Below are 26,264 nucleotides of genomic sequence, written 5' to 3'. Positions count from 1 at the left end.
GGGTGGTCCTAGTTTGCATATCCACGAACAATATATGAGAATGCAGGTTTCTGTAGTGTCACCCACCGAGGGTGTGCTCAAACTTTTGGAGTTTTGACCGTCTTCTAGGTGAGAAACGGTATCTCAATATAGTTTCAGTTTTTCATGCATGTCATTATGAATGAAGTGGAAAATCTTTCATATGTTGAAGAACCCTATTTACTCTGTGACCTTTGTTCAGACCTTTTGCACAATTTCCCACTTCTTCACATAACAGTTGCTAGTTCTGCACTAGACTTCCTCTGGGCACTCACCCCTATAGGTCAAAAGCTGTTTTGTGTATGTACTTACAACACTTTGCCTGAGAGCCTTTTTTCCTGGCCATGGTGGCATACACAGCAAGTGTGTAAGAAAAGTCAGAAGTGCTGGAGCTAGAAAGGCGAATACTGCTGAAGTTCATCTGGGAAAGGGCACTGTCAGCACAGAAAAACAGAACTATCCTACACTTCAGCAAGGATTTGAGAAAGATCCAAGTCTCATATAATGACTACTGTTCATTACATATATAATATATGTATATAACATCTCTGCCCTGTCACTTCCTATAAATCTCCATTATCCATGCATTGTTTAAACTTACTCCTGCAGATTATTCATGTAATTTTACTGCAGACTAAGGCAGATATGGAAGCTGCTTCTTTATACTAGAAATTAATTTCATAATGATTAATATTGAATAATATTTGGAATATATAATTTACAAAATTATATATTGTACCTAAAAAATGCTAAATCTAATATAGTTCAACTTTACAATATTTATTTAGCTGGCTATCTAAAATTCTGGTTTATTTTAACTTTTTGTACAAGGGCTCTTATCAACCCTTCCTTGCTTTTTGAACATTGCAGGGGAAATTCCAATGGCTATATCTTCATTTTTACTCAGTCTTTCCTATACCTATTCTCTGCAGAGGAAGGATCTTATGACAGTTCTATAGATTTGGCATGTTTACCTCCCCTCAACTGTGATATTTTTGTTGTGTTATAAAATAGTTCCCCATAGTAAACATTCATATTGGTAAAAGCAAAATCAAGGAGTATATTTAACTATAGGATTTACTGTGGTAATATTTATCATCACCTTTAATTCCAAAAAGCAAGCCAAAAATCTCATTTTTTTACTTCATTTGGCCCTCTTCTTCAGCCATACCTTTATCAGTGGCCCTCACTTAACTCAGCCCTTGAACCAGAGAAGGAAGTTGCGATAGTCCTGGATTTTGCAAGACATTAGGTCATGCATGTTGCCCACAACAAAGAAGCTTCTGAGTGTGAAACCACAAAGCTAATGTCAATCTCAGCCCCATGAACCCCAGGGAAGAAGAGGCGGGGACCTGCTCAGATTCATCACTGACCTGAGCTAAAATGGTATTCTCTTACAATCTGCCAACTTCTCAAAGACAGGCAACGTTTCCTTCTGTGTTCATGAACTTCAAGCCATCGTGTGAGAAAAAAGCCTTTTCTAACCATATCCATTATTCTCTAAGCACTCAATTCTATAGAAGTCTGATTATCTCGAACTTTGCATTAAATATCTGTTTTTCCATTCAAAGCTGATTTGGAGATTTTTGAGTTCCTTTCCCACCCCTGGCGGATCCGTGTCAGGGTCTTGTCTATACATGGCATAATTAGGATAAACTTGATCACCAGTACAGTGCAGGGAATGATGAGTGCTAATATGTAGGCTGAAGGAAGATACCATCTGAGCACTGAAGGGCTGAGGAATTTCTTTCCACCGTATACCAAGGTGTGGGCTGTGCACAAGATCAGGGTCAAATAACCCAGTTTGGACTAGAAACAAGAAACAGAAACATGTATATTAGCATTATCTTAAAGTGAAAAACTTTAAGCCAATGAAGGCTATTTGTCAACAACCATAAATATTTGAAACCTGTTATACAGGGTGTCCATAAAGTTTGTGTGTACACAGACTTTATTGAGAAAACCCATATTTAGGATACTTGGTAAAGTACTGAAAAGAGCATTAACCTTTCTTCAGGATGGTAAATACGGTAGAACCTCTGTAGTTAACCTCCCAAGGGACTATAACAGACTGGTCAACATATGGAGGTGGTCAACATATGGAACTAGGCCTACTGTACTGACATGTACATGTGATGCATGTCCAGTCTATGAAAATTAGGTCAGTGTAAGGAGGTGGTCAATGTAGGGAGGTGGTCAACTATGGAGGTTCTACTGTATTTCATCTTATTTTATTTATTTTTTTTTTTTTGAGACAGAATCTCACTTTGTTGTCCTGGGCAGAGTTGCTGTGGCATCATCATAGCTCACAGCAGCCTCAAACTCTTGGGCTCAAGTGATTCTCCTGCTGCAGTTTTTCTATTTTCAGTAGAGATGGAGTCTCACTCTTGCTCAGGCTGGTCTCAAACTCCTAAGCTCAGGAAATCCACCTGCCTCCCTGAGTGCTAGGATTACAGGTGTGAGCCACCATGTCCCGTCTACTGTATTTCATTTTTTAAAAAAGACAGTTGCTTACAAATGACATGGTAGCTTCATCTTAACCTGGCTGGATGGAAAAGTTTCCCAGGAGTAAGGTCTTCTGAGTTAGAAGAAATAATGTACCTTGCCTTGGTCCCTAGTGGTAAAACTCCTTTATTTATCATTTTTCTAGAAGTCAGAGATGAATAAACACTGAATGACCTCAAAAAACACTGCATTGGGGCTTGGCGTTGATAGCTCAGTGGTTACGGCGCCAGCCATGTACATCAGAGCTGATGGGTTCGAGCCCAGCCCAGGCCTGCTAAACAACAGTGACAACTGCAACAACAACAAAAAAAAATAGCTGGTTGTTGTGGTGGGCACCTGTAGTTCCTCCCAGCCACTTGGGAGGCTGAAGCAAGAGAATTGCTTAAGCCCAAGAATTTGAGGTTGCTATGAGCAGTGACACTCTACCGAGGGTGACATAGTGAGACTGTCTCAAAAACCAAGCAAACAAAAAAACCCCACTGCAATAGTATATGTTGCTGACTAAAAGCAAATGCTAATTTCTTACTTTCTTTGTTTTGGCATAAATTCTAAAGCTCAATGTTTATTTCTGTCTTAATTCCTTGAATGTTGACTGCATTTGACACCTAGGAGAAAGTGCAAGATGAAGTTTAAATAGTCCTATTTTTAGCATTGGACCTAACTTCAAAGACTAATGTTCTATTCCGTATTATCCTGGTTCACAATGGCATGCATCAGAATTAATCAAATTGCTAGGCCACATTTTCAGAGGTTCTGACTCAGTAATTCTGGTTGTGGCCTGGGGATTTGTGTATCTAACAAGTTCCCAGGTGATATTAACACTGCTGGTTCTGGTGCCATACTTCTGAGGACCCCTGGTCTATAAGAATACATAGTTACTAATTGACTTTAATGAGGTGTTTTGGGATTGCTAAATGGAAAAAAACCAACGTTCCTTCTTATAGACCAGGATTAAGTCTGGTGTGATGACATCAAACCTTGCTTCAGTGATTTTAAACTTTCATTCAATATCTGGTTTTCCATAACAATATGTCTATATTGTAAGATTAGTTTTCAAAAGGTAAAATTTTGTCTTTGGGTTTCTTTCCACCTTGTGGCTAGTAGTTTTACACACAGTTTAATTTTTCCTCGTGATTTTCACCCTGTAGTCTTAGCTGTGGCCCTGAGAACAGGTTGGAATCTTGGCAAGGAATTGCCCTACTAGGAAATCAAACCATGATGGATGGGACCTGCCTGTTGGTACCTGAGTTCAAGATTTTCTAATTTGAATTTTTTTATGAGATTGCTAAGGAGGTGATGGAGCAAAATGAAAAATTAGGCATGATATGAAATAAAAATGAGACTATTTCTAAAGCCAAACTTATTTTGTAATATAAACAAGAATTCAATCTAGAAGTTTTTACCTGGACAAATCGGAACTCTCTCCAGTTGACCATGTTGCTAACTGATGGCAAGGAAGTGATTCCCAAGAGTACAAACAGAAAAAATCCAAGGATTCCCAAAGCCACATATGAATCACCAAGCCAGGCGGAAGTGGTACTAAATGTATTCTCTTTCTTGAGTAGCGTCTAAAAAAAATTATAAGCAAATTAAAAAAATTACGTTTTTTAGTAAAATTCTCCAGCTCTTAAGGGGGCTGAAAAATACCTGTATGTGGTTTATTTGCTCAAAGCAAATTGTTTGACATTTCTTAATAATCATTTAAAAATAATTGTAGAGAAAAATATATTTAGAAATTATAATCTTCGGTAGAAAAGTTAATTGGCTCTGCTGGGACTTGTAAGACTTGATCCTAAGAATTGTGCAGGAAGTTTAATTTTCCCTGTAAGTCCTAAACCAAGGTAAACATTTACTTAAACCTTCATTACCATATGGCTTTTTAGTCCCCAAGGGAAAGTTGATGTTCTCAAACAATTACATCAGAATTCTATTTTTCTGTTCTATGTGCTGATTATTCACACCCTCAACGTCTGTATTCCTTCTTGTTTATTATGTTGTGATATAGCATCAAGTCTGGTGCACCACAGGCTGTGAAGTACAGGCACTTGCACTGTGACTCTTACCCCAGAAATTTCCATATATTTGTTAGGAAAATAATGCAGAGAAACCCCTCGAAGCATCATCAATGAAGTTTGGTTAATAATATTTGAGACTATAATAAATTGATTAAAACCAGTTATTTCTAAACTAGAACTAACTTATGACATGTCCTGTGGGGATGCTTTAAGATACCTTCAGCTGATTCTCTCTGAATCTGTTGATTATGCATAAAATAGTATTTGATATTTGCTCAGAAGTGTTTAGTTTCTGAGGACAACTTCCCAGAAATCAAACATTAAGGAGTTATAAGCACCCTTTTCTGAATCTGCATTGCTGTTGTACATGTGTGAACAGCTCTCTTACTTATAATATGGTTTTAACTTTCAAAAGGAAATAAGATGCATGCAAGTAGATACTTAAAAACACATTTTTTTTTTGACTGCCTTCCAGAGGAATTCCAGCAGGTGTCGTTAGGCTTCTTGAACCCCAAAGTCTGTCAGTTTGTCAGTATTGTGAGCCTTGGGAATACAGATCTGAACCCAAGTGAATCTGGGAATCTAACATTTCTTCTCAATAATCGTATGAGATCTCGACTGGACTAATTAAAAACAAAAACCCAATGACATGACATAACGTTTGCTTAAAAGAGCAACTTTCTATAATTGTGAAATGGAATATCCTGTAGCAAGATCTTTTAATTTAAGAAGCAGAGGAATATAAATGAGAAGAGTTTTACCTGGGTGATGGTTAAATTTCTCAGTCTCCATCGTACATAATAACGAATAGGAATCACAAGTGTGTAGATAACGTGAAGGAAAGCAAATCCCAGAGCTGCCAAGCCCAGCTGCTTTCTACAAAGCATCCAGTGGTCAAGCCAGTCTGGGAATCGGCGGTATTTTGTACCTCGGTAGAGCTGCAGAATGGCAGCAATAACACCAGGGAGGTAAACCAAAGCCAGCAGGGTAAGAGCTGTGATTGGAAAGACACGGTTTGGAATGGAGATAGCCAGGCGAAAGGTGTTATCTGTCTTGTCCTTAACGTAAGGGTAGATTACTTCTCTTATAACACAGTAGGAAAAGAAGAAGGCACACAGTGCAGCAGACAAACAGAAGGGGAACCTCCACATCGGAAATAGTTGCAGGGGATAGTTTTCAATTTCAGTGGCCGCCGTGAGAGATCCTCGGTCCAATGGAGTAAGTCCAAGAGTACGAGCAATATCCATCACTCTTTGTTTGGCTTTGCGGTCATTTCCACAGACAAACACCTGGGTTAAAAATGATTTATAATTATTACAACTAATAATTGTATTTACTCCTTTTCTTTGTTTATTCATTATTGTGAAAGTCTATATCAGCCCCACGCAGAGCGGTGACATGTAATGGTGAACTGATTTTCAAACAAGGATATAGAATTAACAGATTTAACAGGATGATGTTTTAAACTTGCTTGCTAGGTACCAGGGTTTTTAGTTGAGGGTGGTTAGGCACATCACACTGATATAAGACTTTCCCACCATGTGAGTTGTTTGATTCTTCTTTTGTATTTGTGGGTGCCACATAACTTTATGATTGCTTCTAATCTCAGTGCATAAATAGATTCAATTTCACACGAAGAAATGGAAGTGGGAAACGATAGCCACCAAGCTGTATTAGTTTCTACAGTACTAACATTACTACTAGGTTCCATCAAACTAAAAGCTGAAGATGCAGACAGTGGGACGTGAATCACAACAATTGACTACCTTCCATTGGCAAATCCAGAAAATTTTTATGGCATATATCAGCAAAATGGAGTATTCAGTGGGTATTTTTTTCTTGGAACTATATTTTAGAATGTTTGGGCTAAGTGCACATTAAAAGATTCACTTTTAAAAAAGAGAATGGTTGCAAGTTTGTTTAATCTTACCTGCCGACTTGCGTCCAGTGCTCCTGACTGGAGAGCCCAGGCTGAGACCGTGTTAAATGCTTTTACCACGTGGGTGCCAGGCACCAACTGAGCAAGGTACTCTGCATTAGATTCGGGATACTGATTGATTTTGAGGTTGTTGCTGACATCTACCAATGTTTTTCCATTGAGAACTGCAGTTAATTCGGTGAGGAAATCATAGTGCTCTCTGTGGATTGTCAGGATTATGATGTCAGACTTCTTGGCTGCTTCTGGGTAGCTCAAGACTTCTGCGCTACTGGGTAGCAGGCTGGACATCTGGGGGTTTCGACTTCCAAAAACAACAGAATAACCACACTGGAGCATTTTCAATCCCAGCGATCTTCCAAAATCCCCAGTTCCAAAAATACATATAGTCTCTTTGTTTTCTGAAGAATTCACAGTAAGAGGAAGTTCATCTGCACGAGTTTTCTCCATAACTGAAAAATAATAACACAAATATTCAACAAAATATAAAGGCTCTGTGCATGGAAAATTGAATGAGAATTACATCCGGGAAGTAATAAAATAGACTGATGTTCTAATATTCTAATTATCTCCAATGTATTTCCCCCAAATTTGGAACAAGATTTTTCATATGTATTCTCACATGTGTCTTATTTAACAAAATCACTCGTGAAAAACTGTTGGATAAAGAGATGCAGTGAAAAGCATCCACTTCTTGCTGGTTGTTTTAAACTGTGGGCATATATTGCAAGGAGATTATATTTACCAAATACTTACAGTTCCAACAGTTTTCAGAGCAGATTCTGACAAACATGCACTAACAAAGAAATTACAGACCAATTCACTTACTCTGAGTGATATAAAAATACCAAATAAAATACTAGCACAGAGAATCCAGAAGCTTGTTAGGAGACAGTACATGCCAATCATATGGGGATTATTCTAGGAATGTAAACCTTAGTTTTATCAATTAGATATTAGAAAATTTATTAATGCAACTTTTCATATTAGAAGAATTAAAGAAAACAGTATAGTCATATCTTTGTATGCTAAATGGACATATGTTAAAATTCAACATTTATTCCTAATTCATAGTAAAAGAGAAATAGATGTCTCCTTAACATGCAAAGCATAACTATCTCAAGCTAAAATCTGGTATAATGCTTAAAAGAGAACTACATTTCCAATAAAGTCAGAAGCCAGACAATATGTCTGCCATAACCACATTAGTTATTACTGTTCTGAAAATTCTAGCAAACACATCTAAATCAGAGAAAAAAATTAGCAGTATAGAGATTCCAAGGGGGTTGCAGATGATTAAATTGTAAACTTGGAAAACCCAAGAAAGTCAACAGGAAAAGTACCATACACACCAAACGAATTGAACATTTTTTCCTGGGAATCCAATTAAAATATTCTTATATTCAAAAAATAAGATAAAAGACTTAATATGAAAAAGGACCCTACTTATAGCTACAACAAAATAGAGACAATGTGTAAGAAGATAGCAAGGTATATGCCAGAATAAATGTAGAGAATTTTTAAATATTCTTAAAAATCAGTCAAGAAGATATATACTGGGTGTCCATGTAAGTTTGTGTGCAATTAAAATACCATATAATTTAAAATTGCACATGAACTTATATGGATACCCTATATAAATTGATATGTACAGCATTTCCTTAGCCTCACAAAGATGAGCATTTTGTCTAATTTAATCTATGAATCCTGAAAAACGGGGTCATAAAATGAGAGGCTAGTCCTATAACCCAGTAAAAATATTATAAAGCTATAGTAATTAAATAATGTGGTACTGTCAAAGATATAGAAAAAATGTAATAGAATAAAAAAACTCAGAAATGGACCCAAACACATTTAAAGATAGTATCTCAAGACATGAGAAAAAGATGGATTATTTAATAGCTAATATTGGGACTACTCGATGGCCAACTGAAGAAAAAATTAAATCTATACCTGACACCCCACCCAAAGGTAAATTTAAAAAATGTTAAATATTAATTAAAAAAACATAACTATGATAGATCAAGAAAGAATATAATAGATCTAGAAGAAATTATGAAAAATTCTTTTATAATCTTAAAGGCCAGACGCCCTTTTCCTTCATCATTAAATCATTAAAGAATAGATGGAAAAATTTGATTACATAAGAATAATTCCTGAAAAGCAAGAAATCCCTGTAAGCAAAGTCAGAAATAACAAACTGAGAAAAATATTTTCAACTCATATAAATAAGAAAAAGACCAATTGCCCTTTAGAAAATTAGACAAACGATGTGAGATGACAATTTATCCTGAGGAAATATAGAGAAGACTTTTAAACATGGTAAAAGATTCTTAATCTTAGGCAAAATTTTAAAAATACAGGTTAAAATTGACCTAAACTATTGTCATGAGCCTTGTGATTATATGAATTTTTAAAAGTTTATGAAATTTAAATAAAAAACAACTCCCTAAAGTTTCTACAATATAACAATCTAGGTTACTTCTATACTTTTGAAGAGTATTATTTCCTTTTTCAGTACTGTATTTTTCTCAAAATTCTTCTCCTTAGTGGGACCACACCTACGGTGCATCTTACAAGGGTACATGTGAAATTTACTAAGTGTAGACTATAAATGTCTTAACACAATAACTAAGAAAATGCTGTGAAGGCTTTGTTAACCAGTGTGATAATATTTCAAATTGTATATAAAACCAGCACGTTGTACCCCATGATTGCATTAAAGTACACAGCTATGATTTAATAAAAAAAAAATTCTTCTCTTCTGAACATTTAGTTTAAGCTTTCAGCTAATCTCTTCTTTTTTGGCACATGTGCGTGCACGCGCGTGTGAGATTTGATGCTGTATCTTCAGTTTTCAGAAGAACACTGACTATGACATACTAGGCACTAGATAAATAGTTGTTTTAATAATATTAGAAGGATGGAATGTAAGCATTGGGAGTAGCAGTATTTACCTTCTGTCCTAAGCACAGTGTAAAATAAATGAAGAGGACCTGAATGATCAAAGAATAACCAGCGGAGAGGGACAAGGGAAAAGGAAAGAAGTCGGGGTGGATGTGGTAAAAACATTGCTCCTTTCACCCAAATGGGTTGAAAGTAAAACTCAGTGAATTTTATGTGGAATTTACAAACCGGACATGGTCACTAATAGATTCATAATAGATTTCATGCAGTTTGTATAGCATATATGAAGCTTGCACCTTAAAAATGGGATTTCAGAAATTTGCCCTTTTCACTTTAGCCCATGGAAAACACCTGTATTCTATCTTAGCTTATTTGAAGCTTCATACCTATATCACGGCAGAGCATTCAGGTCTTTGCAGTTAAGCAGACGTCATGTGACAAGAAATACAGGACTTTCCTGTACTTCCATAGATAGAAACTCTGATTACTAAACTCTGATTACTAGATTACTAAAATGTATCTGAGTCATCTCATAGACTACCTGGTGAGTGGTATCTTGAATAGGTGTCAGCAGAAGTCATGACCACAAATGGTAACAAACCCCACCTGTAGATGACCAGGAACTGTGAATGGAAGAACAGCTGTGCCTCTGAAAGTTCTTAGTAATTCTGCATGCAAACTAGTTTAGCAATTTACATTATACTGGCTAGTTGCTAATCAGTAGACAGCTAATCAGTCAAACCCTCAACTCCTGAATGAAGTCTTTATTATTCTACTGTGCAGAACTGGTTTGTATGTCAAAACAATGTCTGCCTATCCTCTCAAGTTTTCTCCATTATTTTTTTATCTTACTATGTATTTTTCTCTCTTTCATATTGGAGGAACATTTGCAATCAAAATACAGGTTTGATGAAGTTGCAGTGTCCTGTAATGAGGTGAATTTTTTTTAACTGAAATAATCTCATTTGATTCTGTTTTTTTCCATGAAGATATTAACTACATGGTACCAATTTTTTTAACTTAATCACAGCTGTGTACATTAATGCCATCATGGGTTACAATGTACTGGTTTTATATACAATTTGAAATATTTTCATCGAACTGGTTAACATAGCCTTGGCTCTACCTCTTACCAGCAATGTGACCTTGGACAAGTTACTCAAACTGTGTTTCAGTTTCATCATTTTTAAAATGAAAGATTGATAATACCTACTTGAGAGATCTTGTGAGGAACAGATTAATCTTAAAGAACTCAAAATAAACAGATTAATCTTAAAGAACTCAAAATAGTTCTTAAGATTCAATAAGTGCTCAAGAAATGGTTTTTGATATATTACTCAATCTATTAATTATTGAGTCAATTATCTAATATATCTATATAAATTCTGTCAATTAAGGACTAATTATGCTTTTGTAACTGTATTACAAATACATAAAAATGATCTGAAGTTCAATTATACTTAAGAAGGTCTTGCTCTCCCCACTTGTTTCTTATAAATAAAACCCTATTGGAAATGATTTTAAAGCATATGGATTTATCATATATAAAAACAGCTCAAGTGTGAATTTTTCTTACATGATTCTTTCACATTTTACTTTAATATTTGCTCCCTTTAAAATGCAGCTGGTTAGTCCAATGTAACATTGGACTGCTACCCCAGCTATTAAAATTTATTTTCACTCTTAAAACTTGAGAAACATCACTGAAAAAATTGCCAATGCAAAAATGGCAAGGGGATATTAAAATATCACTGGTTGACTTAATAAAAAGACATAGTAATTCACTGGACATTTACCCCTTATGCAAGTTCCTGAACCTCAGAAGTGGATAATTTTTTGGCCCTCTTGTGAGCTCCATTTTCAAATCCGTATGGTTGTGCTTCCAATCTCTGGGCAAGAAGTGAGCTCTGCTCAGCTCCCCCTGCCCAGCAGAAGCTTGCTTTGGGGTCCTACGTCTTGTGTCTCATGATTCTTGTCTAGGGGCTTCTCCAAGACCTCTGCCTGTTTAGTTCTCAGATGTGTGCAGCCTCTGGGGCCAGGACAGATGCACAGGAAGCAGGACTCCATGGATACGCGCTTCCTTTTTCTTCTGGAATGCGGTTCTGACACAGTAAGTTTCCTCAGAAAGCCCCAGTGGAATAGAGTACAGTCATGGGCAGCAGGGCCGACTTACCTTCTACTGTCTTTCCCGTGTTCCTGGGTTATACTCCCTCCCTTCACTCCTTGTTCCCTGGAATCACTTCCCCAATAAATTACCTGCATACAAGCCTTTGTCACAAACTCTGCTCACAAGATAACCCAGGATAATGAATATTTTAAATTATTTTTCAATGAAAAATGTTATGAGACCTAAGGTTACTGTGATAGAGAGGATGAAATAATTAAGATACAAAAAATAAAATGTTAATACTTCTTTAGGAGAAGTTAATTCCGAACTCTTGAAAAAATATCTTAATAATAGAAGTTCATAGATATGGGATGTATGCATATTGTCAGCCACAGAGAAGATCAAATTGAAGGTGCATTTTAAAGGAAGTGTTACATAAAGAAGGATGCTACACCCGGTTCAGACATGTTTGTAGCTCAGAATAGCTCTGAGTAAACATGGATTTATGGAAGTAGTAAGGTTTCTTGTTCAAAGACTTGAAAAAAGTTCTTGGTTCGCCGGGCGCGGTGGCTCACGCCTGTAATCCCAGCACTGTGGGAGGCTGAGGAGGGAGAATCGCTTGAGCTCAGGAGTTCGAGACTCGCCTGAGCGACAGTGAGACCCCGACTCGTGAAAAAAATGGAAAAACCCAGCCGGGCGCCGCGGCGAGCGCCTGTAATCCCAGCGGCTTCCGGAGGCTGAGGCAGCGGGGTGCCCGCAGCCCGAGTCTGAGGTTGTGGTGAGCTACCACGCCCACCGCACTCTGCTCAGGGGCATAGGGTGGGACCCTGTCTCAACAAAAAAAAAAAAAAAAAAAAAAAAGTTCTTGGTTCTACTGTGCTTTTCTATGTAGAATAAAAGAATAGAAAAAATAATTGTTAACGGGAAGAAGAGTTACTTAGGGAAAGGTGGGCTAAAATAGTTAAAACATAATGGTCTCCTCTCCTTTCTTCAGCCTCATGGGCTCTCCACAAACCTCAGTTATGTAACAGGAAACACAACAGAAATATCTCTGAGTTTGGAAAAGCTCCACGACTGGTTTTGCCTTCTATGACCCCATCTCCTGGAGATGAGACCAAAGTAGGTGGTGTGATCCCACTAAGATGTTCCTATAGATTGGAGATTAGCAGCCAGTGACGCAGATGCAAAGGTGGCAAAGATGATTGTGCAGGTCAAGGTAGCCAGTCGCCACCAAGAAGCTATGTGTGTGTGGCACCTGAGAGGGATCAGGTGGAAGTCCTCAGCGTCTTGCTCATCATCTCTGACTGCAGATGCCACTCCAGGCCTTGGGGAACTTGAGGCAGCATTCTTCTGGGATGTTCCCAGCGAGGCCTCCCATCAATGTTAGGGCAGTCCGGCTTGTGTGTTTCACTCTCAGGGTCCTGGGCCACTTCCAGCTTTAAGGACTCCAGGATATTAAAAGCATGGACATGTCCAAACAGAATCATAAAAATCGTGTATTTTAAATGCTTATACTTAACAAATCAATGGTTACTTTCATCAACCAAATTTTTTATTTGAAATAGTTATAATAGAGTCACAGGATGTTGTAAAGATAGTCTGTGCACCTTGCACTTAGTTTCCTCTAATGCTTACACTTTATACAACTATAGTACAAAATCCGAACCAGGACAGTGACGTTGGTACAATGTGCATGCACATTTCTAGTCATATCATCTCATACATATTCATGTATCCACCACCTCAATCAGGAAACAGACTGCTCCATACCCACAAAGTTCTCCCTGGTGAACTCATCCTCATCCTCTTCCTCACTACCAACCCTAAGCCTGGAAACCATTAATCTGCTCTCCATTTCTGTATGATTTTGTCATTTTGAGAATGAATGAAATTACTCAGTCTACGAGCCTTTTGAGATTGGCTTAGCATAATTCCCCTGAGCGCCATCCAAGTTGCTGTGTCTGTCAATAATAGTTGCATTTGATTGCTGAGGAGCATTCCACAATACAGATGCACTGCAGCTTAACTCTCCATCTACTATGGGAAAGTTTAGTAGTTTCTAATTTTGGCTATCATGAATAAACTGCTGTACACATCCATGTATGGGGTTTTGTGTAAAAGCAAGTTTTCATTTCTCTAGGATAGAGGCCCAGGAGTGCAATTGCTCTGGGTTCTATGCTTAAGTGTATGTTTAGCTTTATAGAAACTGCCATAATGCTTCCACAGTGGCTGTACCATTTTGCATTCCTATGAGCAATTTATGTGTCATTATTTTTTATTTTAGCCATTCTAATATTTTATTGTGATTTCAGTTTGCATTTCCCTCATGGCTAATGATGCTGAACAATTTTTAATGTGCTTATTTGCCATCCCTGTGTCCTCTTTGGTCAGAAGCCTCTTCATGTCTTTGGCCCATTTTCTAACTGGCCTGCTTGTTTTTTTTTTTTTTTTTAATTGTTGGGTTTTGGCAATTCTTTTTATATTCTATATAGGAGTCTTTTGTCAGATAAGTGATTTGCAAATATTTGCTTCGTAGCCTGTATCTTGTTTTATTTTTTCTCATGTCTTAAGAGGATCTTTCCTAGAATAAAAGATTTTTTAAATTTGATGATGTATTGATTTTTTTCTTTTATAGGTTACACTTTTGATACCTTATCTGAAAGTTCTTCATGAAGCCCTATGTACTAAATATTCTCCTAAAATCATACATTTTACTTGTAAATCCATGATCCATTTTGAGCTAATTTTTGTACAAAGTATAAGGTTTAAGTCAAAGTTTACTTTTCTGCCTATGAATATATAACTTCTCTCCTATCATTTATTGAAAAGATTATCCTTATTTTATCAAATTGTTTTTGTACTTTTGTCAAAAATAGTTGTCCATATAGGTGTGGGTCTGTTTCTGTTCTATCGATCTACGTGTCTGTTCCTCTATCCATACTAAACAATGCTGATGGTGACAGCTTTACAATGTCTTAAAACTGGTTAGGGTAATTCTTCCCACTATGTTCTTTTTTTAAAACTATTATGGCTGGGTGATGTCTGTGGTTTAGTGAGTAGGGCACTGGCCCTATATACTGAGGGTGGTGGGTTCGAAACCGGCCCAGGCCAAACTGCAACAACAACAACAACAACAACAACAACAAAAATAGCCAGGCGTTGTGGTGGACGCCTGTAGCCTCAGCTACTCAGGAGGCTGAGGCAAGAGAATCATCTAAGCCCAAAAGCTGGAGGTTGCTGTGAGCTGTGATATCACAGTACTCTACTGAGGGTGACAAAGTGAGACTCTATCTCCAAGAAAAACAAACAAACAAAAAAACCACTATTATGGCTATTCTAATTCTTTTTACTTTCCTTATCAATGTTAGTATTATCTTGTCATATATTAAAAAATGATTTATTTTAAATGTTTATACTTTAAAAAACAATATATTTATATCAATATATTGATTTCAAAATATTCCAAAATAAAATGCACATTAATTGGTTTTTTAGGAGACAAATATGTATTATATAAAATTCCTTCAGGTGATAAGGTATTTTTAAAACATAAATGTATTTCATGTTTAGACTTGGGCTTCATCCCCAGGATATCTAATTATGCGTATGTAAATATTCCAAAATCCGAAGAAAATAAAAAATTCAAAAAACTTCTGGTTTCAAGCATTTTGGATAAGAAATACTCCATTTACATGTATATCTAATAAATGAACATATGCTTAAAGTTATGTGTTGGACTCTATGCATAGACCTTGTTTAAAGAATATGTCAAAATCAAATTTTGAAGGCCTTTGTGTATTGGCCCCTTGTTCCTTTCATGCCCTGGAATAGACTCTGTTTCCTATTTCTTTTTGTAAGAAGATCAAAAATTAGCAAACATAACTATATTTCTTCTGAAATGTGGGCATTTTATAACCTTGTATTTGGAAAATGGGCCATTGGTTTTCCTCAAAGATTTCATAGAATAAAGAGGAAAATATACAAATACTATGTATATAATACCATGTGTAGAAAAAAGAGGAAAGAAAATCTTCCCCTCTCTCTAGTGCAGATAGGTCTGAAAGGAAAAATTAGCCTCCACAAATTCCTCTTCTTTCTTTTCTAAAAAGCCCACAGAAAATACTAATGAAGATAAATTATTTTGTGTAAAGATCCAACCTTAATTATATACATAAGTTGGAGTCCTGCTTGTTTCTTATCTTACCCAATTTTGTATATTTATATAAACTAAAACGCAAAACCTCTGCTTCATATGAAAAAGGCTTGAAATTAATTATGAAAACAACTAGAAAGGCAAAATTATCATCAGAATGAACACATTAGTAAAAAGTAACACGCTGAGATCCGTCATAAGTAGGCAAAGAAGGACTCATCTCTGGAGTTTCGTTTGGAAGGGTGCGGACCAAGAGAGGAAGGATATAGCAGTACAGACAGACAGACGTCTTCCTAGCACTCTTTTTTTATCTTCAATCACTGAAGCAACTTCTTGGAATTATTAAAGCTTACGAAAATGCAAATACCTCTGCAAAGGGTTACACTAGAAACCAGTGGTTCTTAACCCTGCTGCACATTCAAATCCGGTAGAGAACTTTTACAAAAGACTGATGACCACACTCTTGGAGAATTTGAATCATCTGGTCTAGGGTAGCAACTAGGCTTTTTTTTTAAAGGCTTGCCCAAGCAATTCTAATGTACATTGAAGACTAAGAACAATCGCCACGAGCCTGTTATCAGCATTTATGCCAGCTTTCAGTGGCAGGGCAGTGATTCTTCTTTCCCGTGGCACATAGAATCAGCTGGGAACTGTTAACATGCCAGAGAACCACTCCTGAGATTCTGAATCTGCTCTGAGCTAGACTCCAGGCATCTGTATTTAATAAAATGAAAACAAACAAACTTAAGCAGTTAGAAAGGGCACCCACGGTTGAGAACCACTGGAAGTGGAGAAAGGTAAGGGTATCTTTTTTTTTTTTTTGTAGGGGTGGAAAGCAGAAAGACAGAGGGAGAGCAGGATGTTAAGGCTTTTGTCTTCTTTTCAATTTTTTCCCTTAAGTAATCTTTGGCTGAGAGGCTAGAATTCCTATCTTTATGAAAACGAGAGGCAAAATAAGTGTGCTGGAGTGTGCAGATCTCAGGGGAAAGAGAGTTAGTTGATTTATGCCAGACTCAAGACTTGGTGTCGCATCTCAGGGAAGGTTTAATCTTTGACTCTGTAGCGGTAACCTGGGAGGGGTGTTGCCTAAAAGCCACAAAAATTATGGTTTGCCCAAATCTACTCCACACACTTTAACAGCACTCTCACCCCACCTCATTAATCATTTGGATGAAACCACTATTAAAGTTATTCCACCTCTTACTCCATTTGAGAATTCAGTTTTGAATTCTGAAATGATTGTTCACCCAAATATATGAATTCCTCCAACCTTGTCCCCTCTTGACACACTACATACCCACTGGTGGTGTCCCACACAGACCCCGTGATCTGGCTTGGAACCTTCCAGAGAGCTGGAATACATATAACACCTTCAAACTATATAAGCTGTGACAGGGTTTTTCATTGTAATTTAATGCCTATAAACAGGAGATTTTTTTTAGTCCTTCCTTCTGTTTTATTATTCCTTCTGAATTTCAACCCAAAAGCCCTTGATGACTTGACAACATATTTGTAATGAGCAGAAGCCCCTCAATCAGATATTTCCTTTCATCACAAGGCAAAGGGGCAGGAGGGAGTTCTACAACTGTGTCAGACTTTTTGTGATTCAGAGCGTTTGTTTTAACATATGCCAGCGACAACTGGAAAGCAAAAACTATTTTCAAAAAAAGTGAAAATCTTACATGAACACATGAACCCATCCAATTTATTCACTGAGATATTTCTGTACTTAGGGAGATCAAGGCTCTCCAGGATAACAAACATATTCATATTCAAGTACATAGCCTTTTACTGACAGGCATATATTACTGTAGCAAAATCAGAAGACTCTGGTTTAAAAAGACCACTGATTATAGTTCATTAAAAAGTTAATATGCCCATAACAAATGGATTTTTCTGATTTTTTAAAAACAGTTCCATCTTTAGTCTGTATGTAAGTTATTTAAAAATATAAATATATATTTTAAAATTTAGCCCTGTAATTAAAAGTGGCTCTATTTACAAGGCTAATTTCTTCCTGGTGATATTTATGGATAATTGTCAAATTCTTTCTTTTAATATTTATTGCCTGTTGTATAGCACATGCTGCTTGATCTGCTGAAGATAAAGAAGTAAAGAACACTTATATCTTAGTTTAAAAGTATTAAGTCCTTAAAAAGAGTCCAGCCTGATCTCTGATTTTGTGTGCTTCTAAGACAGTGTGTGTACATTGTTGTAAGAAAGTTCGACAATGCACAAATAAATAGTAAACAAGATGATTTCAGATGACAGTAAGTGCTCTGAAGGGTACAGAACAGAATGATAAAATAGAAAATGCTGTGAGGAGAGGCATTCTGTTTCCAAAAACTAGCCAGCATCAGTCCCTGTAAGGAGGTGTTAGTCAAGTGAGGGTTGCCAGATGTAGCAAATAAGAATACATGATGACCAATTAAGTTTGAATTTCAGATAGATAATGAATAGTTTTCTAGTGTAAGAAAATCCCCTGCAATATTTGGGACACACTTTCATTAAAAAACTTTCAAAATGAGGCTCAGCACCTGTAGCTCAGTGGCTAGGGTGCCAGCCACATGCTCTGGAGCTGGTGGGTTGGAACCCAGCCCGGGACAGCTAAACAACAATGACAACTACAACCAAAAAATAGCCGGGTGTTGTGGCAGGTGCCTGTAGTCCCAGCTACTTGGGAGGCTGAGGCAACAGAATCGCTTAAGCCCAAGCATTTGAGGTTGCTGTGAGCTGTGAAGCCACAGCACACTACCGAGGGCAACATAGTAAGACTCTGTCTTAAAAACAAACAAACAAAAAAAAACCTTTCAAAATGAAATTCAGGTTTGACTGGGCATCATGTATTTTATCTGGCAATTATAAATCACGCTGAGACCTGAGGAATGGATGAGAGGGAGCTTGCAGATGCAGGTGTTTTCCAGGCAGAGGGGAAAGCCTGAAGCATCTGCATTAACTTGCTGTCTAGTAAAGGGTGATCTTGTTATTTAATACACCTAACATAGCAAACATCATAGCTTAGCCTACCTTACCTAAAACATGCTGAGAACACATATGTTAGCCTACAGCTGGGAAAAATAATCTAACACAAAGCCTATTAAAAAAGTGTTGGATATCTCACGCAATTTACAAAATACTGCACTGAAAGTGAAAAACGGGTGTGGTGGCTCACACTTATAATCCTAGCACGCCTGGAGCCCCAGGTGGGTGGATTGCTTGAGCTCATGAGTTTGAGACCAGCCTGGGCAAGGATAACTTTTTCTATTTTTTTTTTTTTTTTTTACTAAAAATAGAAAAAATCTAGCTGAGTGTTGTGGCAGGCGCCAGTATCCCCAGCTGCTCAGGAGGCTGAGGCAAGAGGATTGCTCAAACCCAAGAGTTTGAGGTTGCTGTAAGCTATGATGATGTTATGGCACTCTACCCAGGGCAACAGAGTGAGACTCTGTCTCAAAAAAAAAAAAAAAAAAAAGGAAGTGAAAAACAAAACAGTTTTGGGGGCATTTGAAGCATAGTTTCCACGGAACGGATATGCAAACTACTTTTGCATCATCTAAAGTCAAAAAATCCTGCAGCTCAATTCACAATCACCAAGACATGGAAGCAACCCAAATGCCCATCACTTTCATGAGTGGATTAACAAATTGTGATCTATGCATACCATGGAGTAATATTCAGCCATAAAAAGGATGGAGACTTCACAACCCTGGATGGAGCTGAAACACATTCTTCTTACTAAAGTCTCATAAGAATGAAAAAAGAAAGTATCCAATGTACTTAATACTAACATGAAACCAATATATAAACAATGACATGCCCACAGGAAAGAAAAACACGAATATTCAAGTGAGGGGGAGAAGCGGAAGGAAAGGGGAGTAGGAAGAGAGCACATTGTCACCTAAGGGACAGCATATCCCCTGGGTGAAGGGCTCAACTATAATTTGAACTTTACCTTAGAAACAAAAACAATGCCACTGAAACATTTGTACCCTCATTAATCTGATAGAAATCCTAAAGAGAACTATCCATTTATGTTGAGGACAATCTGTACTCAGTTTAAAATAGCCTAATTGACATTAGTAAAGAAGGTATTGTTGACATTTCAAAATAATTTTATGGATGGGTCATGTGAAATGGAAGATTACTAGGTGCTTTTATATATTTGTATGTCTTTTTAACTCATTGTCCAATTGTAATAATTGGACGATGCAGTCAGAGGAACAGGTTGGCTGGAAAGAAACTTCAAGCTTGTATATTAATATCTATTTTTATTTGAATATTAATAAAAACTAAAACCCTTATCAAATTATTATTCAATTAGACATTTTAGTTTCAATTAGACCAAACTTGTATTTGTAAAATACAAATTGTAACATATATATACCTTTACTCAGAAGGGAGAGGAACTTGTGTTAGATTAAAAACTTAACCTGAACGAATTTTCAGACTCCATATCTAATTTCTCAGAGGCACTCACTTCTTACAAATGCATATTGTTTTCCATTCTTGTTATCACATCAGTTTAAGTAAAAATTAGAACAATTCTGTAGCATAATAAAGCATCAATTTGTTATTTTCAAAATAAGTCCTAGTAAATTACTAACAACATAGATTACTAAGTCCTATGTAAATTACTGACAACATAAATTAACAAAGATATATCCTTTAAAGTTCTTTATCTAAATAAACTGCTGCTGAAAAACTATTTCAATTGTTTTGTGAGAAAATGTTATGTCATAACAACCAAATATACTGATTACTACACTTTTTGCCATTACACAAAAACTAATCTTAACTTGTATAGTTTGAACAAGTCACAAGAGTATGACTAAAGATAACCTTTATGTTAATGCTCTTTGGAGATAAATACTTACACACAAATTGCTAATAATTAGCAATGAACTAGTTATGGGATGTGCTGTAACTAAAATGATCCTGTTAGTAACATTTTACTATCACCAAATGAAATATGTATGCGGCGAATGAGGTAATAACAGATATATATATTATCTATTTAAATCGTACCGTTGGAGAAAAATTATTTTTAAGTTCTTAGAGGATGTAGTTCAATTAAAATCTATTAATACATGTTGCCACATTTTGATCTCAGCAGCACCTGTCAAGATAAATTAAGATTGTTTTATGATCCCCTGGCCAAGAATTTGATCATGTTGGTTCATTATCCACTGTCTGGGCTGGTTAGTTCGTTTGATTAAAGCTCTGGGTTCATGAAAACAAGGGTAGGAATTCAGTCATGTATGAGCTAATTTACCTTGATTTCCATTTCCATTTTTAAAATCCTGAACAACTTCTTACAAATCTGTGCTTCACTAAGTATTAGGCATCAGGTCAGGACCAGGACCAGTGGATTGCCGCTATGAAAAGCACACCTCTGTCAAGGTGTGGCATTTGGCTTGTACACACTGTATGAGCATTTGCTTAATTTGGCGATATGCAACAACCCTCTTAATATTTAGTGTTAATTAGTGGGTTTTGCTTTCTTAGGACTATTACAGTCAGAAATATTTAGGAAGTGATTTGATAATTTCAATTCTGAATTAACTTTGTTCAAATAAAATTTTCTATGAGTAGTCATTTATTTTTCACATTAAGACTACTAGGAATTATCTAAAAAAATATCGATAACTGCCAAGTCAGTTTTGGGATAGAGCATTTTTGCTGTGGATCTTGACCCCACCCAGCAAAAATAGGCAAATGATTGGGCTGATAGGTTGATACCATTCTCTAATTCTGGTTGTACCTTAGGCCTATTAATCTCTTTTCTGAAGGGGCATCATCTTTACGTCCTGAGTTCTTTATGAAAACAATCCATGTGGCTTCCCTGGCCCAAGGTTCCACACCCTTTCCGAGTCACACGTGGTGTCAACACACCCTTGGCTATAATCCTTACACCTTTAGACTCCTGGTTCCCTAAGGGAGAAAGACACAGGACCTCTTTGAGTATTCTTATCCCCAAACACTTATCTTCTAGTTTTTCAGACTCTCAAACTAGGAAAACCAGAGCCAGCTGGTACATTTTTAGTATTGACTGCAATGAACCATTTACCAACCTAACTGCTTTCTCCTCAAGCCCATACCTCCTATGTCAGGGGATTCAATAGGATGAAGAAACCACTTTAGTACTTTGGTACTGGAGAAGAAATAACTAGCAGAACTGTAATTTTTTTGGTATAAGAAAGAAGTGACATAATTTCATTCGTTTAAACTGTTCAATAGGCTTGTATTTTATGCCATGCTTTCAGGTATTAAAGCCTAAAATGTTTTACGAAACTGAAATAACCTTTAAAAATTCATTATTCCAAGCTCAGTTAAATGGCTTAATCACATTTTATCACTCTTTAAAATGAATTATTCTTTAAAATAAATTAGAATCCAGAGTATTTTAGTTAACAAATTTATTATGAAACCTACCCAGTATAGCAATGTAACAGGGATACAAAAATTAAAGTGAGAAGGAATACCAAGATTCCTGCAATTTCTATTACTTTTAAAAAGTTGTAATTAAACTATCTGTGCAGTGCAAAGCAATCTCTTACCTCTGCCCCAGTGGCAGATAATTAAAATCCGGAATTTGCCAATGAGCTTTGGCCCTGTCAACTAATGCAGTGCTGTTAGCATCCATACTCATAGTCTACTGTGTCCGTATGGTCAACTTCTTCCAAAAATAAAAATCAATGTTATCAGTGATGTCTTGGTAAGATTTTGGGTTTCTGGCCGAGATTTACTAAACAGCCTCTCTGTGCCAGGCACTGAGTTACGAAACAGGGATACAGTGAGAAATTAGACGGCCTCTGTACACAAGGAGCTCCAGTTGTGGGGGGGATGGAGCATGTAATCAAATTGCTAAGATGAGCTGGCTGCCATAGTTCAGTGGTTAGTGCTCCAACCCCTGCATGCGAGTTCAAACCTTGCCTACATGCGAGTTCAAACCTTGCCTGGGCCTGATTTACAAACAAACAAACAAAAATTCAAAGAACAAAGTGCTGTGCTGCACCACGTGAGGACCAGAGCAGAGCAGTGTGTGGAGAGATGGAAGCCCAGAGGTGGGACACTAATCTGCAGGGAAGCAGGATGAGACAGTTTTCCAAAGTCTGTACAGCTGTTTTAACATGTACATTTAACATGGGCTCAAAAATGTTTTTGTACCCTGTGGAACGAGCAGGTACAGATGAAAGATGGATAGTCAGTGTTGACCACTAGTTATGCCCACCTGTTCTCACATTGAACAGTGCTGGTGCGATCAGCTCTGTAAGCCCTGGCTCTATTCTTAATGGAAATGTTTTTTCTTTAATATTGGGTGCTGAGGCCAAAGAGACTAGTGTGTGTTCCACTGGTAACCCTCTAAGAGGTATGCTATGTAGTTATACTAAGTTACTTCTTAGTCTTCTTTTTATTTAGAATTATGCTTCCTAACTTTTCAGAATTACTCTTTGCATATGTTTTCCTTCCTTTCAAGATGAAAGGAGAACTTCGTCCTGGTAATCTACATTAAAAATAAATTTTTCTCAAAATAGCTTTCAGTAATACAATGCACTCAGACTGAACAAACTCTTTTAGAACACTTGTGGAAAAGAATTTAGATAAGCTAACAATGTCCTGCCTAGTTAATTAGAGTAGAAATACTTCTTTTAGTAGAATAGTATGTTCTTTTTGCGATGCTATATTTCTGAAAAATGATCTTCAAACAGCACAAGGATTGTGTTCTATTCCTTAAAGACCTTGGAAGAATAAATTATTTATGTAGACAGGCCAAGTATGTTTTTTCAGGCATTGTATTAAGTAGTATTTAATCTTTCATTATTTACCTACTTTTATTCCTTCTAGAACTTATTTTTTCTTAAGAAAAAGTGTTAATTGAAATCATTTTGGAAATGACCTAAAAGTAATCAGAAATATCTTGAGTAGGTTTTACATACCATATGGAAGCTCTCAGGAAGTCTTCATAATTAACTAAAATAACCATTTGCTTTGGATGCGTAAAGAACAGAGTAAAAAAGTTAACTTCAGAGGCCTTGTCTTTGTAAACTCATTTCTGTTATGCCTATTATTTAGGCTAAACTTAAAACCAACAAAAAACTTACCTAGAAAAATTCATTATTCAGAGCCTCACCTAGTTTCGTAGAGCAGCACTTACGGATAGATATCCCTGTAGGCACTTAACAAATGACCTTCTCTTCAGAGGGCAACCCAGAGAAAATCAGCTACAAAGTGCCCCAGCAAGTCTTTAAGCTTTGAAGGGCTATTGGTGTATGTGTGTGTGTGTGTGTGTGTGTGTGTGTGTGTGTGTGTGTGTGTGTGTGTGTCTGGTAGCCTATCAGCTTCCTTAAGATTTTTCAAGGAAAATTATTTTTTGAAAAGCATTCAATAAAAACATTTAAATTAATTCTAAAGAAAACTTGATGGTGAGGGCTATAAAACACTGGGCTATGTTTCCAAGAGTAACGGCAGAATCGTGTACCTGGACTTCACAAGGAGAATTTATATCCTATTAATAACAGTGTTAATAAAGGTAATTTAGGGACAATCTTTCAAGAGATAGGATAACCCAGAGCAACCACCCAAGGTTTCTTCACATTTAAAATACCATAATAAATGAAACTATTTTTCTTAACATTATTCACAACACAGTGCAAGATCTACGGTTTTAACTTTATTAACAAGCTTGTAAAAATCTATTTGGTTCCTTTTAAATGACAGATAGCAAGGTTAAGCACAGCTGAAGTCTGGAAATTATTCTTGAGTTAGGGGTCAGGCCTTGTCTGTCTGGTTTCTGAACCCCAAGTTGCTATGTGAACTTCAGCAGAATCATAAATGTCAGATGGAGAAAGTGCTATGACCCAATTTCTCTGTACATATGTACTGTTTACCTTACAATCTCAAAAGCTGACAAATAGGGAGCCTTTCATACCGTGTTCTGGGTTGGCAGTGTTTGCCGTGCAGGTACAGTACAAGCAGGTGGAATCTCACACCCGGCTAAATCACAGCACGCTAAAAACTCAGGGCCTTGCAAAAGGCCATATCTCAAAAAAGTTATGGCTTCAAATAAATGTGCCATTTTATAAAATTATACCTACTGTATCAGAAAAAAATGTTTTTTTCATGTGAGTGACATTTATATGACTGCCATTTACAGGGAATAAGACATTCTCATATAGCGAGGCTGAGGAATGGCTTTGAAAGCCAAGAGTAGTCTCTGAATAATAACTGTGGTAGAACTTTAAGATGCTCTTGTGGGAAGAGATTCCCTCCACAGCTAGGTTGTTTCCTTATAAAAATGAACTCTGTATTATTATGAAAAGAGTAATTACTCAGTAGTAGTATTAAGGAAATTTTCAATATATTTAAAATCTGTGGGGCGGCGCCTGTGGCTCAGTCGGTAAGGCGCCGGCCCCATATACCGAGGGTGGCAGGTTCAAACCCAGCCCCGGCTGAACTGCAACCAAAAAAAAAAATAGCTGGGCGTTGTGGCAGGCGCCTGTAGTCCCAGCTACTCGGGAGGCTGAAGCAAGAGAATCGCTTCAGCCTGGGAGTTGGAGGTTGCTGTGAGCTGTGTGATGCCACGGCACTCTACCGAGGGCCATAAAGTGAGACTCTGTCTCTACAAAAAAAAAAAAAAAAAAAAAATCTGTGGGCATCTTTTAGGTATGGCTTTTCAGTTTGTAGAGTTGGGCTTTGTGGATCATCTGAACCAATAGCCCTTAATTTTACATGAAACTGAGCCTTCTAGTGAGAACTAGGAATAGAATTTTCCATCCCCTCTGCCGCGCTCCATTCAACTCATTCCCACTACATCAGTCATCCTTTAAAGAAAGGTGCCAAATTACCATGGGGGGGGGAACTACCCGTCCCTGGACAAACAGGGAATCAAAGCTTTATTTACTTTTCATAGTAAGTTATATTTTAAGCAATATTTCTCTAGAAAAGCAATCTTTAAACTGCATAAGGAAATTTAAGTCAAGATCAAGAATGGGAGTGGTTGCAGATATCAGGACAAACTTCAGCTCTTGGTTAAGCAGCAGCCTCAGCTCTGTGCCTGTGGACGTTGCTAAAGCTTTGCCTGTTTTTCTAGGCTCCTTACTGACTGGAGGCCACGAGACTGATCCAGTCCATAATAAGTAAGATACAGGGAGGAATCCAGCCTGGTCTTCCTCCTTAGGGCTTTTCTACATCCCGGTACAGTGATGACCATTACACTCTAGGAAGCTAGAAGCTTGCCGACTGGCCGCCAGGCAGCCCTAGCTGACTCTTCCGGACGGGACACCGGGGAGCAGTGACAGAGTTGCGGCCACTGGGGAAGGGAGCCAGCAGAGGGAGTGTGCAGGCTCCTGCTGCTCCTCCGTGCCAGCGAGCTGGGTCGGGGGCTTTAGAAGCAGGACTTCCACATGGATCGAGGCAGCTAAGGGACAAACGCAGACCATCTGGGGAAAGGTACGGGTTGCAGCCGGCAATGTGACCCACCTGCGGGAGAGGCGCTTCCAAGGCTCTTCCAAGGGTCCATCGGAGGCGCAGCAGGTGAGCACTGCGGGCCAGGCGGGCGGAGCGGAGCTTCGCGGCGCCTCCAGCTCAAGTGCTGCGGCGTTGGCTCTCATTGGTATAAGAACCCAG

At 37.4% G+C, this 26,264-nt stretch overlaps 1 protein-coding gene across 2 annotated transcripts; it reads right to left on the bottom strand.

The window, feature by feature from the left end:
• Window positions 1-55: 55 nt before the first annotated feature.
• On the bottom strand, window positions 56-26,264 carry STEAP4 (STEAP4 metalloreductase). Of its 2 annotated transcripts, none has more exons than XM_053608484.1 (5): window positions 26,118-26,264; window positions 6,469-6,926; window positions 5,300-5,827; window positions 3,927-4,091; window positions 56-1,827 (listed from the first exon to the last, which is right to left on the bottom strand). In XM_053608484.1, the coding sequence occupies exons 1-5, from the start codon at window positions 26,155-26,157 to the stop codon at window positions 1,564-1,566; spliced, it is 1,455 nt and encodes a 484-aa protein (XP_053464459.1). In that variant the 5' UTR covers window positions 26,158-26,264; the 3' UTR covers window positions 56-1,563. The 2 variants fall into 2 exon arrangements, with proteins under 2 accessions (XP_053464459.1, XP_053464460.1); XM_053608485.1 differs by lacking the exon at window positions 26,118-26,264 and adding an exon at window positions 12,744-13,023.

This window comes from Nycticebus coucang, chromosome 11, assembly GCF_027406575.1.
Source record: "Nycticebus coucang isolate mNycCou1 chromosome 11, mNycCou1.pri, whole genome shotgun sequence".
Lineage (NCBI taxonomy): Eukaryota > Metazoa > Chordata > Mammalia > Primates > Lorisidae > Nycticebus > Nycticebus coucang.
The sequence above is the reverse complement of the archived record's forward strand: the minus strand, read 5'-3'. Positions and strand labels throughout refer to the sequence as shown.

Bases quoted from the DNA above. Each gene is read 5' to 3' on its own strand.
- STEAP4 (XM_053608484.1), bottom strand. From the start codon at position 26,157: ATGGACCCTTGGAAGAGCCTTGGAAGCGCCTCTCCCGCAG. The intron at 6,927-26,117 runs GTGGGTCACATT...ATTATTTTTCAG, and splicing joins TGGAAGCGCCTCTCCCGCAG to TTATGGAGAAAACTCGTGCA. The intron at 5,828-6,468 runs GTAAGATTAAAC...TTTTTAACCCAG, and splicing joins CACTGGACGCAAGTCGGCAG to GTGTTTGTCTGTGGAAATGA.